We start from the raw sequence: 18,774 nt of genomic DNA on the forward strand, positions 1-18,774 counted from the left end.
ATTTAGACAGACCTGCAGAGATAATAACATGCACAAAAACAAGACAGAGCAAAACCAAGCAACAATGTACAACAAAATAGCAACAACAACAAACAACTGCCTTCTGGTCCTATCTTATTGAGTGATTTTTATTAGGTATCAGTGTTGGGTAATATCAAATGCTTTTTCTGCATCTATTGATGTGATCATGTGGTTCTTATTCTTTATCTTGTTTTTGTTGTTGCTTGTTTCTTTTTTTAAGTAGTTTTCTTGATATGATATTCACATATCATACACTTCCATAGTTAAATTGCCTTTAAAAGGAGATGTACATACATCATCACAAACAGTTCTAATGCTCCCCCTCCCCGCATTCATTTTTCATTCCCCCAATCCCCTCACTCTCCCCAGAACCACCCCCACGTCCCAAATAAACCATTGTTTCAGCTACTGTCTCTATGCATACACTACTTCTGTGATTCACAAACTGTGAAACCCAACAGAAACAATAAAAAACAAAACAGCAAGAAAGTAATCCTAACAATATAAAGATAAAAATCAAAATGAAGAGTAAGAAGGAAAAGACCACCAACAATATTTAAAAAGCCAGAGAACAAATTTCTGTCATGGAACAAGTGAGAAATATTGGTGCCTAGAACAAATACAGATTGGGTCAAGAGGGAGGTCAACTGACCAAGTATCATATTGTACCATGGTTCGACCCACCATAATCAAGTGGCACACTCAAGTTTACAATCATCTCTGTCTGATAGTAAAGTGGTTCAAGTCCCTCACCTGTGGCTGGAGGGGATCTGTCAGAGGCTTAATATAACTAGATAGACTGCAGATGGATTTTAGGGTTCTACTGTCCTCTATATCATTCAACAAATTGGGTGTTCACAAGTTAAGCTCTAATACTTTTCCTTTCATCATATTTGGATTTTGTTATCATCATCTTTGCATTATGGACTTAGTTGATGCTTCACTTAGATGGCTGCTTGTTTTAATACATGCCTTTAAGACATAAGAAACTATTCTAATGGATAGCTGAGCACCATCTGCTTTCTTCACTACACTTTGCTGTACCACCCTTATTGTCAGTGATCTCTTCAAAAAGGTGAGTATTGAGCAGGCTCATGTTATAAGAACTAACTGTTCTTTGATTATGGGACAACCCAGAATCCATCTGCTTGTCCATGGGTTATGAATGACTCTGGTTTACTTTGGCGGTCAGATTATGGCAAAAACCAACAAGAACAACTACCAAAAAAACACACACAAAAACAAGCAAACAAAATAACCACCCCAAAACTAAAGACACAAAAAAGTAAAACGTTGTTAATTGTGCCCCTGGGGAATAAAAGGATTGCATGGATATCATCAATAATTTAGCCAATGACATAGAATTTAAGGTATGTTGATAGGAATATCTGCGAGTATAGTCCAACTCTGAGCTGCAATCCATGAATTGTTGCTTGTATAGATTTATTTCTCTATTGATTGAGCTCTGTTTACATTGGTCATAGGGGTTGGAGCTAGGGGAAAATTTCCTGTGTCATTTCGTACAAATGCAGATCCTTCCGCTCAGACTAAAATCTGTCATATTAATGCAAGGGGAGCATTGAGGTACTAAATATATGGTGATTCTGGTTCCTCTTTCATTGGCCACCCAATAAACAAGGGGTCCCACTCAACGTCCAATGACCACCATTTCCATAGTCTTGGGGTCGCTATCTTTGGCTTCCTCTCCCATCAGACTATTTCAGTCCTAAGCCCAAGGCTACAGGTAGTTTTGAGATTAGGGCCCAATTCATTTAGCCAGGCTTCCATGATAAGTCCTTCTGGCGTGGCCCTTGGGGAGTGCCATGTTCCCTGTAAGGCCAGAGTCTAAGATCATAATAATGCTTAGCCCATTGTGCGTTTCTCCTAGGGTTGGGAAGAAACATTTGAAATGTCTACCCGGGAACATAAAACCAGTTTTATTCTCCCCTTAAGTTCCCTACATCCTTTAGCATCCCTTAAGTTCCTTAGCATCCTTTCCTGATAAGAGATTGCTTCTCCCCATTTACCCACCAGCAGAAATATCAGTGCCTCCTCTGAAATGTTAATGCTCCCCTTCGTTGGTCTTAACTTGATTTTCAGCCAGAGTCTCCTCTCTGAAAGAGAACTTCCAATGCTGAATACATTTGTTGAACTATTTCTGTTGGTATTCCATCAATTTCTGGAGTCTTGTTTTTCACTTTAATTTCCTTCCATACTATCAGTTCTTGATATGCTACCTCTTAAAATGGTTGCAAGTTGCTTGATTATTTGGGGTACTGTGACTCTGTACACCATCCATCTTATTTTGATTATTCCTTTATGGTTCAATATTTTGCACTTTAAAATTGTAACTTGAGTTTTGAACATTTTCTTCAGTTCTTTCATATTGATAAATGTTGAGCATTTTCTCCTTTGCATATTTACTTATAATCCTTTGCTTTGTCTTCTCCAGCTGCCTTTTGGAGTGTTCTGCTCAAATTTATGCTTCGTCATTTCTTCAAGCCACATTAACTTATCCAAGTTAAAGAGTATATTTCAGAGGCTCCTCTGATAGCCAGTTTGATATTTTCTTTCTTTCTTGGTTTTTAATGACCTTTCACTTTCTTCATGTATGATGTTCAATGTGTAGATTTAACACATTGAACATTAAAGACAGAAGACCAGGCCAGTTGTGAACTGACATCAGCCACAGGCATAAGAAGTTAGGATTTAAAATATATGTTTCTGCAGGACATAATTCAGTGTATAATTTCACCCCTTGAGAAGCAAAAATCCATGCCCTTGCCATAGGCAAAACATACACCTTATCACATCATATTAACAATGTTAAATCTCCTCCAGGTCTGAAGTCTCATATTCTAAAGCACCTAAACAAAATATGAGTGACATGTTAGGTATAGTTCACCTTGGGACAAAATTCCTCTTCATGTGTACATCTATGAAATCTAGATTAAAATGCTTTTCATTGCAAGGAGAAAAAATTGAAGGAAAAGAAGCTGTAACAGGCACTAAGCAAGTCCAAAAGCAAACAACAATTTTCATTGGATCTCAAGGCTTGAAAATATTTCTTTGGGTATTTTTGGAACTATTTGCAAAATCTGGGTATATGCTTTTTAACAATGGACTTCAGCTTCATGTTCCAAGCCCACTGAGAGGCGATTTGCTCCCTTGATTTTGGGCAGTCCCATTATTCTAGTGTATCTGAGTGGTAATCCAATCCCCTTGGTCTTAGTAGGCACTAGCAGGCCCCATTATTCTGCTCTTTATCGGCATGGTAGCACTGACTCCTCAGGTTTGGGTGGTGGCCCCACACCCCTGACACACAATAACAGTTGACTCACACTCCAGAACCCAAGTTGGTATAGATACAACTCTGAAATATAGGAGGCTGTGGACTCACCCATTGGGATCCAGGAGATCGTGTCCCAACCCTTTTGAAACCAGGAAAGTTCTACTTCCTGCATACTTTCCAACAGTTCTGCATATCTCAAAGTTGCTCGAGAGATGCTTCTTTTCTTTTCTTGGCAGAAGATAGATGTAGCTCCTTTGCCCTGTCTCCTGTTTATAGAAATCCAGAGGCAGAAATTATTCTCTTTTTTTCTTTCGTTATCCCCTTCAGTGTAAGTTACCTAAATTTCTTCTGTGGTAATTGGTTAGATTCATCAATCATATTAATGTCTTCATTAAAAAGACTTAATTTCTTCAACAAAAGATTGTGTACCCAGAACCATGGTGAAAATTCTAGGACATGTCCTTAGTTCATACAATAGAATTTTCCAAATCTTTAAGTATTGTTTTAACTTTGCACTATTTGAATTTATCTCTTTCTTCTCAAATTGTACAATAAGCAACAAGGAAAAACCGTATAGCCCCTTTAAGGTCTGGATTAGAAATTTCATCAGCCAAATAGCCAAGATCTTTGTCACTGCTTAAAATGCACCACGTCCACTGTTTTCTCTTGAAGCACATTTGCCATCCATATTTCTAACTACATTCTCTTGCTGTTGCTATATTGCAGTACACATTTTTTATTTTAGAACATTGGTCTAAAACAGCATTATACATTTAAAACTTTAATTTGTCATTAAAGGAAATTGTGCTGTTTTTACATTAATAATGTTTCATCAATTCTATTGTTAGTGATCATTGCTTTTGAATGAAAATCATTTTGCTCTTTTTTAAGTGTATTAGTCATAAACTTCTTGAATGCAGAATTGTGTCTTATTATTTTTTATATTTTCTAGTCCAGAGCCTTCCACATAAGTGTTCAGCAACCAGTTACTGCATAAACCAATGAATTAATTTATTTTTGAAAATAATTTTAAAACTAACATTTACATTCTTGGGATTCATTATAGCAAACTGAAAGAATATCTCTTAGGTACATTTGATAATTATTATTGGCACAAAAAGTTAAAATTCTTGACTGACAATGGGAAAGTTCATGTCCACTAGAAGTACCTTGGAAGAAAGTCCTGACAATCTACTTTTGAAAAAATCAGCACTGAAAATTCTGAAATAAAATCTGACAATCTACTTTTGAAAAAATCAGCACTGAAAATTCTGAAATAAAATTATGAAGCATAGTTTTAGTCTGATACATATGGAGTCACCATAAGAAAGAATACTCGAAAGTCGCTATTTTGGTTTGTTGGTTTGTCTTTTTTTATTAAGCCATTAATACTCACTTTGGTCATCAAGGAGTTCCTTATTAAGATATAGCTATAGAAATTCATATCTCTAGGGCATATACCGATTTTACTGACAATCATTGAACAGTGGTTGCAGTGGTACCAAAGAATGGATTTTGGATGAATTATATTTACTTATGTTTTATTGATTAAGCTAAAACACTCAACTGTGTGGGCCATAACAAACTATGGTTACCCTTGAGAAGAATTAGAATTCCAGAACACTACATTATGCTCATGTGGAACCTGTATATGGATCAAAAGGTAGTTGTGCAAACAGAACAAGGGAATACTGCATGATTTAAAATTAGGAAAGTGAGTGTCAGGGTTGTATCTTCTCATGGTATTTATTCAATCTGTGTGCTGAGCAAATCATCAGAGAAGCTGGATTATAAGAAGAAGAATGTGAGATCAGGATTGGAAGGTTTATTAACAACCTGCAATATGCAAATGACACAAACTTGCTTGCTTAAAGTGAGGAGAAATTTAAGCACTTGCTGGATGAAGATCAAGGATTGAAGCCTTCAGTATAGATTATACCTCAATGTAAAGAAAACCAAAATCCTTACAACTGGACCATTAGGTAAAATCATGATAAATGGAGAAAAGGTTGAAATTGTCCAGGATTTTGTCTTGCTTGGATCCACAACCAATGCTCATGGAAGGAGCAGTCCAAAGATAAAATGACACATTGTATTGAGTAAATCTGCTGCACAAGGCCTCTTTAAATAAACCAAATCCAACAGGGACAAAACAAAATAGAGATTCTCAATGAAAAGAAAGCAGAAAATGTTGGCAGAGAAAAGGGTTGAGGGTTTTTCCCGCCTTTGTTTTTCTCTAGAAGTTTTCTAGTGTTAGGCTTTACATTTATGGTTGCAACAAATTTCTTGTTAAAATTTTTATATGGTGTTAGGTAAAGGTCAGTGTTCTTTCCTTCCCTCTTTCCTTTTTTTCCTTTCCTCCCTCCCTCCCTCTTTCCCTCTCTTTCTTGCACACGGGTTTACAATTGTTCCACTACTGTTTGTTGAAAGACTACTTTGTCTATTGCATTACTTCAGTTCTTTTATAAAAAATCAACTGACTATTTTTGCACAGTTCTATTTCTGTTTTTTTCCTTCTATTCTATTGGCCTATATTATCTCAGCACTACATTTTCTAATTACTGTGGCTTTATAATAAATCTATTCAGAGGATATTAATACTCATTATCTTATATGAGCTTTATAAACCTCAAATCATATTTGCCAAAGTTTACTAATATTACCTACATTTTATTGGTGAGAAAATGGGGGCACAGAAATGTTAACTGGCTTGATCATATTGACACACATAGTTAGCAGTAAACATGGCACTAAAGCACCTCTAAATCCCAGTCTACTTTTCTTTTCCTACACAACTAACAAAAATAGTGATGAGACTAGATCTCAATTTAATGGTACATTGGAGATATTTTCTGAAAGCAAATTTCTACATAATAGAAGGACACAAACAGTCTTAGTAACAATTTCAGTATAAAAGAGTACTCTATTTCTATCCCTGTAGTTGGCTTTGTGAATGGTACAATCAACATTAATAAATGTGTCATTGTCTTTATTTGGGGTTTTACCTGTTCTTAATCTTAATCAATGGGCAAATTTGATTTTATATTGGAGGGGTCTTTCCAAAGAATGAAACTGTTTCTTTGTTTTTCTCTTACTGGAATTTGATTCATTGGATATTTGACATAAGAAATTATTTCCTGTTGGTGGTTTATCTTTGGGTAGCAAGATAATTTCCTATTGTGCCTTTTATTCCTTACACTAAAGATTTATTGTCTTCATTGTCTCTCTAATTTTGTTGTTCTTTAGAACTGTGTGTTTATCAAACATGTACAGCTCTACATTTACATCGGGTAATTGTATTACTTGCTTTTTTATCCTTTAGAATGAAGAAGTCAGATTTATTGAAAATGAGCTAGAAATCCAAAAGCAAAAATATTTTAAACTTCAAACCTTTGTTAGGAGCTTGATACTAGCTATGAAAGCTGACGATAAGGACCAGCAGCAGGTAAGGCTCAAAAGACACTGTTAAGCTGCATTGCATCATGTTACAAAGTAGCATATTACAGGTGGGCTGTTAATATTTTTTTCAGTTTTATTTCCATTGTATGCTTTATTGGAGGAATTATTTTCTTACCATATTTAAGACATTCTTGAGGGTAAATACTGAGATTTTGTGTTCTGCTATAGTAGAAAATCTGAGTAATTGATTAGTATGCTTTTCCAGGCTATCTTTTAGATATTGAAAAATCATTCAAAAGAAATTTCTGAAAATGTTTCTAGAGACTGGGAAGGCACATATTTTAAGACTTTTTGATCATGAAAGAAGTGAGGCAGTTGCCTCTTTGATAGGTTTAATTTACCTTCCATCTCCAACTATAGCTCACAAATGCATGGATAACCTAAAATGGGAAATTATTTGTGATACAGTAAGTATCATTTCTTTTTGCACAATTAAAGTGGAGTATTTGATTCTTCTATTCCAAAATTAAAATGCAATTTCTTCCATTAACCTCTGTGGATTTTTAAAAACAAATTCTTCCCAAATTATCTTTTCTTTCTCAGATTTTCATATTAAATATATTTAGTAATTTATTAACCTTTCTACAAGATTGCATACATGTTTCATTTTATATTAAAGGATATCAAATTTGTCTTTGTGTTATATATCACCATGCTGATTCTTTGTCAGAGAAGTTTCATATGAGTAATATGAGACACAAATAACCATTATTTAAGAAGTAGCCACCAAGAATTTTTTTCAGTAAGAAATCTCAGAAGCAGAAAAAAAAATTTATATCCAAGTAAGACTTTACGTAATCCCTACTAGGCATCTACAGGAAAATAATAGAGTCTGAATATCCCTCAATTCTCCATTAAAAATAAATAAACTAGTCTTTTAAATTTATTTTACTAATGGGCTAACTCAAAAAGTATGAACTAAAAGAATTTACTCATAAGGTTGAAACCAACATGTACATTATGTATCCATTATCAAAGATTTTCCATCCTCTTCACACACTTTGAAAACTTTATTTAAGCCAATTAATTTCTTGTGTGAATTATATATATTCCAGATTTTATATATATAATGTGCTTATTTTCAGAAATTCAGATTTCTTTAAAAGGAAAAAATGCTAATCTGTAACATAATACCAAAGGTACTGTAAATTTCTGAAAACTGGAAAAAATAGATTGAATCATAGACTAGCTTGGGGTGTGGTCATGTACTCAGAAGCCACAGTATGGTTTATCTACAGGGTTATAGAAGCAACTAAAGAGCAATCACCTGTATCCCTTGACATCTAGGAGTAGTAGTAGCACATGGACTCCATTTCATTCTCTGATTTTAACTTCATTTCTGACTTGGTTCTTTTTCCAGGACTAATAACAAATAAGAAAAGAAACTAATGTGATTTTACTTTTCTCCTCTTCTACTTTTCCTCTACTAAAAGACTAATGAACTTAAATATGGACAAAAATGTGGCCAAAATAAAGAGAAAATAGGACAACGTTGTACTGAATATTATAGCCCTAATAGCACACAGGCTATTAACTATAAGATCGGTGGTTCCAGCCCACCAGGGTCTCTTCCAGGGAAAGATGAGGCTGTGTGCTCTCATACACATGTACAGCCTCAAAAACTAAAGAGCAGTTCTGTCCTATAGGGTTACTATGAGTCAGGACTGACTTCTCAGCAGTGGGAAAATCATAGTCTATATAATAAACACCCAAAGAGAAATCTATGATTTGCATAATTGAGATAGATTATAAGGACTTTCTTAATGGGTGGATTTCAAACATGACTTTAAACCGGGTTTATTCAGGTTTCACCCCTGATGAGAATTTGCATTTTAATCTCAGCTATATTGAATCAGAATCTACGTTTTAACAAATCTGATTCAGTGTAATTCTGGTGGGTATTTCAAGTTCTCAGTAGAGGGCTCAGTCCCGAAAGGACCAGTTCAAAGCCCTGTGATACAAAAATAATTAGCCCTGTTTTCAAAACAATCAATCACTAAAAAGATTTTTAAAAAACTACCTATGATGAGTCACCAGGGTGCAGTAAAGCATCGATGAAACACACTATATTCCTCTGGTTCCTTGAGGCTTCCTCACCCCTCACTACCTAGACCCCAGTGCTGCTTCTCAATTCAGACTAGACCAGAACATGTACACAGGTATAGAAAGGGATGGGAGCTCACGACACACAGAATCCAGGAACAGGAGTGGGAATAGTGATACCAGAGGGTAGGGGGAAAGGGGGGAGAGGATGGGAGAAAGGGGAAACTGATCACAATGATCGATGTATAACCATACACCCCTCTACAGGGGGGAGAACAACAGAAAACATGGGGGGAGAGAGACAGCAGTCGGAGTGGGAGATGAAAATAATAACAGTATACAATCTATTGGGGTTATGAGAGTGGGGGAAGGGGGGAAATTTAAAAAGAGCTGATAGCAAGGGCTCAATAGAAAGTAAATGCCTAGAAAAGAATAAGGGCAACATATATACAAACATGCCTGATTCAATTGATGTATGAATTGTGATAACAGTTGTACGAGCCCCCAAAATATGATTTTTTTAAAAAGCGAAGGAATCAGAAGAAAGCTTGAAAAAAAAAGCTACCTGTGTGATCTAATAATCTTTACACTGTGAGATACTTAGGTTTATTTCCAGAAGACACTAATATTTATTCTACCTAATAATACATCAGATTCTCTTTTTACCAAATCGCTATTTTTTCATTAATTTTGATTTAAGCAAGTTAAGTGGTGTGATTAATACACAAGGAAGCTATACACAGTTTGGAAAAAGCAATATGAACTAAAATATTATTCAAAGTCTTTTTGGTTTTCAATCAATAATCATTTAACATAATATTGACAGCCATGTACCAAGTCGTTGTTTATATTCATTATTTCTTTTGGTAAAGGTCTTGAACTCCAGACTTTCAACTTTGCAAGGGTAATAGGATTAATAGTATGGAACTTGACATTTACACCTAAAACCTGGAATAAGTGGTATAGAAACTGATGGCTTTTTCACGACGGGTTTGCCGCCAGAATATAGGTGTTGGTGAAAACCATGGCAGAAACCTAAGCCAAAATGGGAAAAGAGAAGACCCATATCAACATCGTCGTCATTGGACACGTCGATTCTGGCAAGTCCACCACAACTGGTCATCTGATCTACAAATGTGGTGGGATCGACAAGAGAACCATCGGAAAAATCGAGAAAGAAGCATTAGAGATGGAGAAGGGCTCCTTCAAGTCTGCCTGCTCTTGGATAAACTGAAAGCTGAACGGGAGCGTGGCATCGCCATTGATCTCTCCCTGTGGGGATTTGAGACCAGCAAGTACTATGTGACCATCATCGATGCCCCCGGACACAGAGACTTCATTAAAAACATGATGGCAGGAACACCGCAGGCTGACTGTGCTGTTCTCCTTGTTGCTGCTGGTGTGGGTGAATTTGAAGCTGGTCTCTCCAAGAATGTGCAGACCCGTGAGCATGCCCTTCTGGCTTACACACTGGGTGTGAAACAGCTCATTGTTGGTGTTAACAAAATGGATTCTACTGAGCCACCTACAGCCAGAAGAGATCCGAGGAAATTGTTAAGGAAGTCAGCACCTACCTTAAGAAAATTGGCTACAACCCTGACACAGTAGCATTTGTGCCAATTTCTGGTTGGAATGGTGACAACATGCTGGAACCAAGTGCTAATAAGCCTTGGTTCAAGGGGTGGAAGGTTACTCATAAGGATGGCACTGCCAGTGGGACTACACTACTTGAAGCTCTGGATTGCATCCTGCCACCAACTCGCCTAATTGACGAGCGCCTGCCTCTCCAGGGCGTCTACAAAATTCACACTATTGGTACTGTCCCTGTAGGCAGAGTGGAAACTGGGGTTCTGAAACCTGGTGTGGTGGTCACCTTTGCTCAGTCAATGGTACCACTGACGTTAAGTCTGTTGAAATGCACCGTGAAGCTTTGAGTGAAGCTCTGCCTGGGGACAATGTCGGCTTCAATGTCAAGAACGTCTCTGTCAAAGATGTTCCCCGTGGCGATGTGGCTGGTGACAGCAAAAATGACCCACCAATGGAAGCAGCTGGCTTCACCGCTCAGGTGATCATCCTGGACCATCCAGGCCAAATCAGTGCTGGATACGCACCTGTGCTGGATTGTCACACTGCCCACATTGCTTGCAAGTTTGCTGAGCTCAAAGAGAAGATTGATTGCCATTCTGGCAAGAAATTGGAAGATGGCCCCAAATTCTTGCAGTCTGGTGATGCTGCCTTTGTTGACATGGTACCTGGCAAGCCCATGTGTGTGGAAAGCTTCTCTGACTATCCTCCTCTGGGTCGTTTTGCTGTCTGAGACATGCGACAAACAGTTGCTGTGGGTGTCATCAAGGCAGTGAACAAAAAGGCTGCTGGCGCTGGCAAGGTCACCAAGTCTGCCCCGAAGGCTCAGAAGGCTAAATGAATATTACCCATCACACCTGCCACTTCAATCTTAATCAGGGGTGGAAGAACGGTCTCAGCGCTGTTTGTCTCAATTGGCCATTTAAGTTTCATAGTGAAAGACTGGTTGATGATAACAATGCATCGTAAAACGTTCAGAAGGAAAAGAATGTTGGTGGACCATATGTTTGTTGTGTGGCAGTGTTATTCGTTTTTAAAATCAGTGTTTTTTAAATGGAAAACAACTTGACCAAAAATTGTCACAGGATTTTGAGACCCATTAAAATAAAGCTTAATGAGAAAAAAAAAAGAAAGAAAATGAGGCTATATTTAGGAAATACAGTCGTCTTGTGGGAATAGTGCCAGATCGGACTCTGAAGGTAGTTGTCATTGATGAAGAACCTGTAGTAAAACAGGCACAGTTAATTGTGTTTACTTAGTTATCTATGAAAAAAGGAATTTCCAGAAGCCGAAATGTTCCAAAGACTTGTTAAATGAGCAAATATTGCAATCCTGTAAGATGGGGAAAAGAAAAATTTTGAAGTGTACATCATCCATTAGTAATGTGTATTAAAGCTTGTATGTTTTATTAGCTACTTAATAGTTAACTACATGTAATGTATAAAAAATAGTATATCCCTGATTTGAAGGTCTTCTCCCTAAAATTTAGAATCTCGTGATCTGCTTGATTTCCCAAGAGGCTGAGCAGAGTGAGTGTCAATTGGTACATTTTCCTGGAGATACCCTTCCAAAACGTCGCAGACTTGAAAGCGCTATAAAGCGCAGCTCTCCTGCACGGCACATACATTCACCAACGATCAGCATCGACAACAACTGGTCTAGGTTTCTTGCTGATGGTTTATTCATAATTACAATCAGATCTAAATCCAGTGGTGTAATTTGCATAAATTATAGGTTAATGGTAAACTGCTAGTATAAAGAAAATTGTTCTGTGTCCTATTACTTCAAACCAGCACCTTAGTGTGTAGTGTCTCACCGTTTAAAAGCTCCAAACTTCAATAAGAAGTTCAGAGTTGTTTACTTGTACACAATAGATAACACTTTTTATCCTAGTCCGAATTGACTTTTATTAAGACATCCCATCAACAGGAGGGCATTTCTAACCTTACCTCTGTGCTAAATGCAAAAAAAATTGGATTTATACTGGTCACTTCTTTTAATAAAGAGAATTAAAGCCTACTGTCTTATGTCAACAGTGGATTTCATATTTTCTCCAAGTGTACCTAGGCTTTGTGTTTCTTAGTTGGATTGTAGTGAGCTTCCATTTGTTCTTGTTCACTAGGTCCTTGTCTACCATAATTTTCAAAGCTCATACACAAGTAATACTGTCTAAAAATTGCTCAGATATGATATATTTAGCATTGGAAGCAGCAAATATTTTCATAAATAATGTCTTATGGTTAAATAAGCATCTCAAACTTGACTAATCATTTATTCCATAATACAAATGCATGTTCTGTAATTCCAGATGAATTAATTAGACCATTATGGAGCTTAGTCCATGATCCTTGCTTTATGCTAATTACTCCAAGAGAGCAATAATCCATTTTCTGGATACATCACTGCAACAGCTAGAGTTCATTGGTGAACTATCAGTGAAATACAAAACAGTCTTTTGTGAAATGCAATGTATTTTCCTTTAAAGGATAGCTTAATTGAGCAGGAATGTTTAAATGAAGAACAAGATTTTAAAGCTTTTAACAGTGACTAATGAATATATGAAACTAGTTTGAAAGTTGCCTCAAACACTTGGTTCAGAATAGCTGTTCATTATCCCTTCTGAATTCTCCTTTGTCTAGGGTTCCTGTCTACCTACTCCACAGCCTCAATATCTAGTGTTTTTTAAGTTATTTAATACTTATGGAGATCATTTTGCTTTAGGTAAGATAAGCATAAGATTATTAAAGAGAACTCGTTCTTTCTTTACATCCTTAGGAATAAGTCACATTTAGGGGATTTCAAATCTTAACATAAAATTGGAAGAAATATATATCCACTTACTAATCAAAAATTTGATTTTTCCCACTCAGGCACTGCTGTCAGATTTGCCTCCTGAATTAGAAGAAATGAATTTTAATCATGCCTCACCAGAGCCTGATGATACCTCATTCAGCCTGTCTTCTTTATCAGAAAAAAATGCCGCAGACAGTTTGTGATTTGATATAGCCTTTTGGTTGCCTAACAGGTGTGCATTTCAAGATAATTGCATATGTTGCCCAATGTTCTTCAGTTGGAAACAGACATAATCTGTGAAGGATGGACAAGTTGTAATGGCGACAATGTATAGTGCAAAAAAGGATGTAAAATTTTAAAACATTGAGAGTTTTTTCCAAATTGATGGAACTCTGGGAAACATTCTATTTAATTTCAAGCAGTTCAGCTATGAAATGTATAATGTCTAATTTCTGAAAGAGTTTTGTTCAGTTTTATAGAAGAGTCATAGTTTTAGTAATAGTTTTGACCAGACACAAAAATATAGTTCGATGTACTTACCAAGTTGCTAAAACTTGATTAGCCTTGTTTTTGTAGCCATTATATCTTTTTTTCCCTTTCTCCTTTCTAGCATCTACATACACATTTACTCAGGAAAAATGGAATGAATACTGGAACAAAACAAAATGATTATTTAACCTAGACAAGCCCTGAGATTTATTTTAAATTCCTATGAAAGTTTGATGTAAACTAGTAATTGAAAATTGAACTGACGACTAGTTTATAATTGAAATTGTTGCTTTCCTTCTATGATCTAATTCAAATATTAGATGGGGCACTGTGGAAAATTACCCCACAAATATAAAATCAAGTAAGCTATGTACAGAAACAAAAATATAAATGTTGTACAATATTAGTGTTGATGGGAATTCTTCATTGTTGCAACAGACAAATCTCATTCTATAAGTAAATTTGTGTAACAGCATTTGATTGAATGTTACAAAAATATTGCTTATTTCCAACTTAATAATTTTTTCAGTTCTTACAATTTATGAATCAGGAAATGAAGGTAAGCTACTCAGATTTTTTATTATCTAGTCACTCATTTTTGCCACAAAATTTACCTCATTTTCATGTGAGGCCTGTATAGAGCCATCAGCCAAGGATGACATTCAAAAAGATTTACATTACTTTGGTTGTTAGGCAGAATCCTCTGAATTTCCTGACTTCTATTTTATGACTGTCCTCTTAAATAGTTATGTTACTCAGTTGTTCTATTAGTAGGTACCAGATGGCAACACACTGTAGACAATTCTTTGCAGATCTTCCCTTCCGAGGTACCAGGTGGCATTACCAAGACCCATAGAAAAAAATGCCAATTTCTCCCTGAGCTCACAGTGTCACATTGGCAGTACAGAATTATGTTGCATGGTTAAATAATTATTTATACCTAATGTACTAGTAAAGAAGGTAGATGGCTGTTTTGCTCATTTTAAATCATATGTTTCTTTTTATGTGATTTGTGATTAAAAGCAATTTTGATTCTGTAATTTGTGATTAAAAGCAATTTTGATCATAGAATTCACAGATACAAACTTAAAAATGTAGAAAAGCAGTCATGAATATCTTCTTTTTCTTCCTGTCAGATATGTCTATTCTAAATGAACAGGCAAGATTCAGAGAAAGTCATCCGTTTTGTCAACTACTTGTTTGATTTAACACTGTTTCCATGTTATTGCTATTGCTCCTTTGTTAGTTGAGATATTTGAGTAAGTAAATATGCCCCCCTTTAGTTGAGAGCCATGTGGTTCTTTGCAAACAAGTCAAATTTCAATAGGTGAAAAGAACATTGAGTAACAGAATCACAGATATCAGGATTAAATTTATCACATAATCTTCTATGTGATAAAGAATTCTTACTATACATAGCACATATTAAAACCATCTATTAAGGTAGTATGAACAAATTGCAGTCCTTCAAGTTCTCCTTGCTGTTTCCTTCTTAAATATTGAATTTATCTTTTAATTCTAGTCTCTTCTGCTTCAAGTTAAATCACTTCTTCTTTGATTATTACTGTAAATTAAAGAGAAGTGACTCCCTCCTACATCTTATCACAGTTCAGCAATTAGTCAATACATCAGAAAAATATTTACTGAGCTCCTACTGTAGGGAAGACATTGTGCTGAACATGGGATTTCAATTACTCAGCAAGTCTTATACTTCAAAAAGAGCTACTCCTTGTTAACTTTTTCAAGTTTATTAATAAAAGTTGTTTTAAGTTGAAATTTTTATACATTTAAGGATTCTGTAGGTGTGAGTCCTCTAATAAACCCTAACCTACATTTCTGAGAAGAGGCATAGGACATTACCTTAGCCCGGTTTAAGTTCCCTTAAAATAGAAATGATATTACCATGGTTTTGCAAATAGTGTCCCAAATAATGTGCACACACATTTAACATGTAGAACTGACTAATTCAAAAGAGTTTTGGCATCGTTCACCCATTCATATACACAAATATTCATGTCTTTTGACATTTCCAAGTTTTTTCATCTTCATTCACTTACATTCAATAGCCTGAAAATGTTACTTTTGATCACCTTTGTTTAATAAAGTATAAACCATAGTCAAGAAGTAACTGGTGAAATTTAGTAGGAAACCAGTAATTGGAAAATGAACAATTGAAACCACATTTGTTTCTATTAACTTAAGTTGATCATTAAACCCCATCATTTTTTGTCATCAGTTGGAACCTTGAACCTATCAAAGCTTGTCCATAAATCATGTGCTATCAATTGGAAGCTTAAGCAGAGCATGCACTGGCATAAATGGCACCCAGTAGCTATCAATACTCAAACCACACTCACGGCCATCCAATAGATACCAACTCATTGTGACACTATAGAACAGGATAGAAATGCTCCTGTTAGTTTCAGAGACTGTAACTGTTTGCAAGAATAGAAAGTCCTGTCTTTCTCCTGTGGAGTTGCTGGCGGTTTCAAACTGCAGACTTTGTGTATCACAGCCCAGTGCATAACCATTCTGCTACCAGGACTCCTTGCAGCTATCAATAGGACTATTACTTTATCCAGACTTATTTGACATAATTATCACAGTCATCATCCATCTCTGAGTTTTAATTAGAGAGGTAAACAAAGCAAGTTGTTATGTGACAGTTCTTAACAGTTGAATAAGAAAGCGTCATCAGGTCATTTTAAATGAACTATTAAGTTATATTAGGTCTACTTATTTTATATTCTAATTATATCTTATTATCTCAATATCTTTGAACAAGGATCATAAATCATCTTATTCATATGCTCACGAGCATATGAAACAACCCTTGAATTGAATTTTGCTATTTCTTTACTAGAATCAGCTAGTGATCAATTATAGTGTACACATTTTTTCAATTCATCAATTTACATCTTAAAATCCTTTAGGATCCTGGCAAGAATTAAATGCAAGTGCTACACTGGTGACTTAAAACTGAAAATCATTGAGAGGACAGAAGAAACAACAACAATGAAGCTGTGAGAAAGTTTGAGGTTAGAAGGTTTGAAGAAAAGAGGAAAAGAATTGAGATAAATGAATTTGTGAAAATACACACATTGTAAGCCCAAATAAGAATGGTATGAGTTGGAAAAATAATGGCATAAGTTGAAGGAGGGAAATATTCCTCAAAAGGAACAAAATAAACTATCTCTACTGTCACAATTCAGATTGACGTGAAATTTCTGACAAATAAAAGAGGAAGTCCAAATTTCAAGGTGACTTTTATCCAGATTCCTAAATTCATGAAAAGAAATGGTTTTTCTGTGAAAATGAGAACTACTATAGGCCAGTAATTTCAACATGACCAAAAGAAAAAAGGCAACAATCTTCCATAAATTTATCACCAAAGAAATCTCTGAACCTAGTATATCTGAAATGCACATAATCAAGATGGACAAAGTTCTGTTATCTTTTGATACTCTAGCCACCAGAACTGTAGCTGCCTCAGGGCTGCACAGAGAGTGGGGTAAAATTAAAGCAGATGGTGATTTTCAAGAGAGCTGCTATTATCTCCAAAAGTATCCCCAGCAGGGTAGTTTTGCGTTGTAATACAAAGAGATGGGTGGGCTATCATATTATGAAAGTAGGGTAGATCAATGTTATATGGCTACAATATAGAGAGGTCAAACACTTATTTGAGACTTTCATGAGAAAGTGAGAGGAATGGATGCCATCTCAGATTCATGTGTTGTTCCCATCATCAAAACAACTGAAGTGGACAACATTTACAGAAATCTGCAAGTGGCTGGCTTCTGCTTGGGGCAAGATATTCCCCGACACCATAAATGGCTTCATAAATTCTGAGAGTGAGTGTCAGCCAAATACCAACAATGATGTTGATGATGATATTGAAGGCACTGAACAGAGTAATGCTGATATCTGTCAGTTCTGGCATCACTGAAGTGTGCCTTCAAGAAGCACTGAGAACTTTCCATGATGATAGTAAGGAGGTATTGAAATCTGAAGAGTTTGGAAATTGGATAAGGTGTCCTAGTGACATTGTATATTAGGCATTGGGCTACTTACCACAGGGACAATGGTTCAAAGACACCAGAGGCTCCTCAGAAGAAAGATGAGGCTCTCTGCTTCTGTAAAAATGTACAGTCTCAGAAGCCCTATGGAGCAGTTCTACTCTGTCCTATAGAATTACTTACTATTACTCAGAATCAATGGTAGTGAGTTTGATATGTAACAGTCAGATGATAATAAATGAATAAACTAAATGGCCTAGTTTAAGATGAAAACACAATTACTTCTAGTGACTTTTAATTATTGTCTCCAGACATTGATTATCAAAAATTGTGTTCCACATTATGATTTTTGAAAGCAGTAAAATGTAAACAATATCTTGCTCTTGTAAGTTTAAGGCTAGGAACATTTCTTTCTTACCAATTTCTAGTTCGTCATGAATTCATAATCTTTGGTTTCACTATGGAGTCCCATTCACATCATGAACCCATTAAGTTCTCTTTGGTTGCACTTGGTTTACAAAGATACCTATCTTAAAAGAAGTTTCCATGAGATCAATTTTATCCTAGTAACATTAAATCTGTTGCACAGGAAAAAACGTGAAATTGAAGCAACATGTAAAAATATTAGTATAGCATTCCTATGAAAATCACACTGGGGGTTGCTCAGCTTATAAAGGTATATAATGTGCACATTATTTGTATAAAAATATGGTAAAATCATAAAATTACACTGAAAAACCTTTGTATCTTGGGATTTGTATATATCTATCACCAGAAGTATTTTTTCAATCAGCGCTGAAATCAGAACAAATTTAAAATGAAATATGACCATTTTTATAGCAGGGACCAAAGGAAAGCACTATATCCAAGATAAAGAACAATTGGCAGATTGAAATTATGCACAGTGGATTTTGAGAAAGATGTCAAGGTAGATATTCCAAGCTACTATATAGAAAGGATACGTTTTCACATGTATAGGTCAAAGTTGGTTTTGAAACACTTAGAGCAGAAAAAATATCAGTTTATGACTGCTCTTATGAGTATCATCAGGGCTGTGAGATAGATAACCACTGGCGT

General features: G+C 35.7%; 1 protein-coding gene and 1 pseudogene across 1 annotated transcript in view; both read left to right on the forward strand.

Moving 5' to 3' along the window:
* Nucleotides 1–14,140, forward strand: part of HDX (highly divergent homeobox) — a 197,482-nt gene extending 183,342 nt beyond the window's left edge. The window contains exons 8-9 of the mRNA XM_004714130.2: nucleotides 6,636–6,758; nucleotides 13,270–14,140. Of these exons, the coding sequence (XP_004714187.1) occupies nucleotides 6,636–6,758; nucleotides 13,270–13,395 (249 nt within the window). The 3' untranslated portion in view covers nucleotides 13,396–14,140. The remainder of the gene's footprint in view (nucleotides 1–6,635; nucleotides 6,759–13,269) is intronic.
* LOC105979657 lies at nucleotides 9,840–11,334 on the forward strand (annotated as a pseudogene).
* Nucleotides 14,141–18,774: the final 4,634 nt, after the last annotated feature.

The sequence above is a fragment of the Echinops telfairi genome, unplaced genomic scaffold, assembly GCF_000313985.2.
Source record: "Echinops telfairi isolate 266 unplaced genomic scaffold, ASM31398v2 ScPeMD7_7419;HRSCAF=8457, whole genome shotgun sequence".
In the NCBI taxonomy this organism is placed as follows: Eukaryota; Metazoa; Chordata; class Mammalia; order Afrosoricida; family Tenrecidae; genus Echinops; species Echinops telfairi.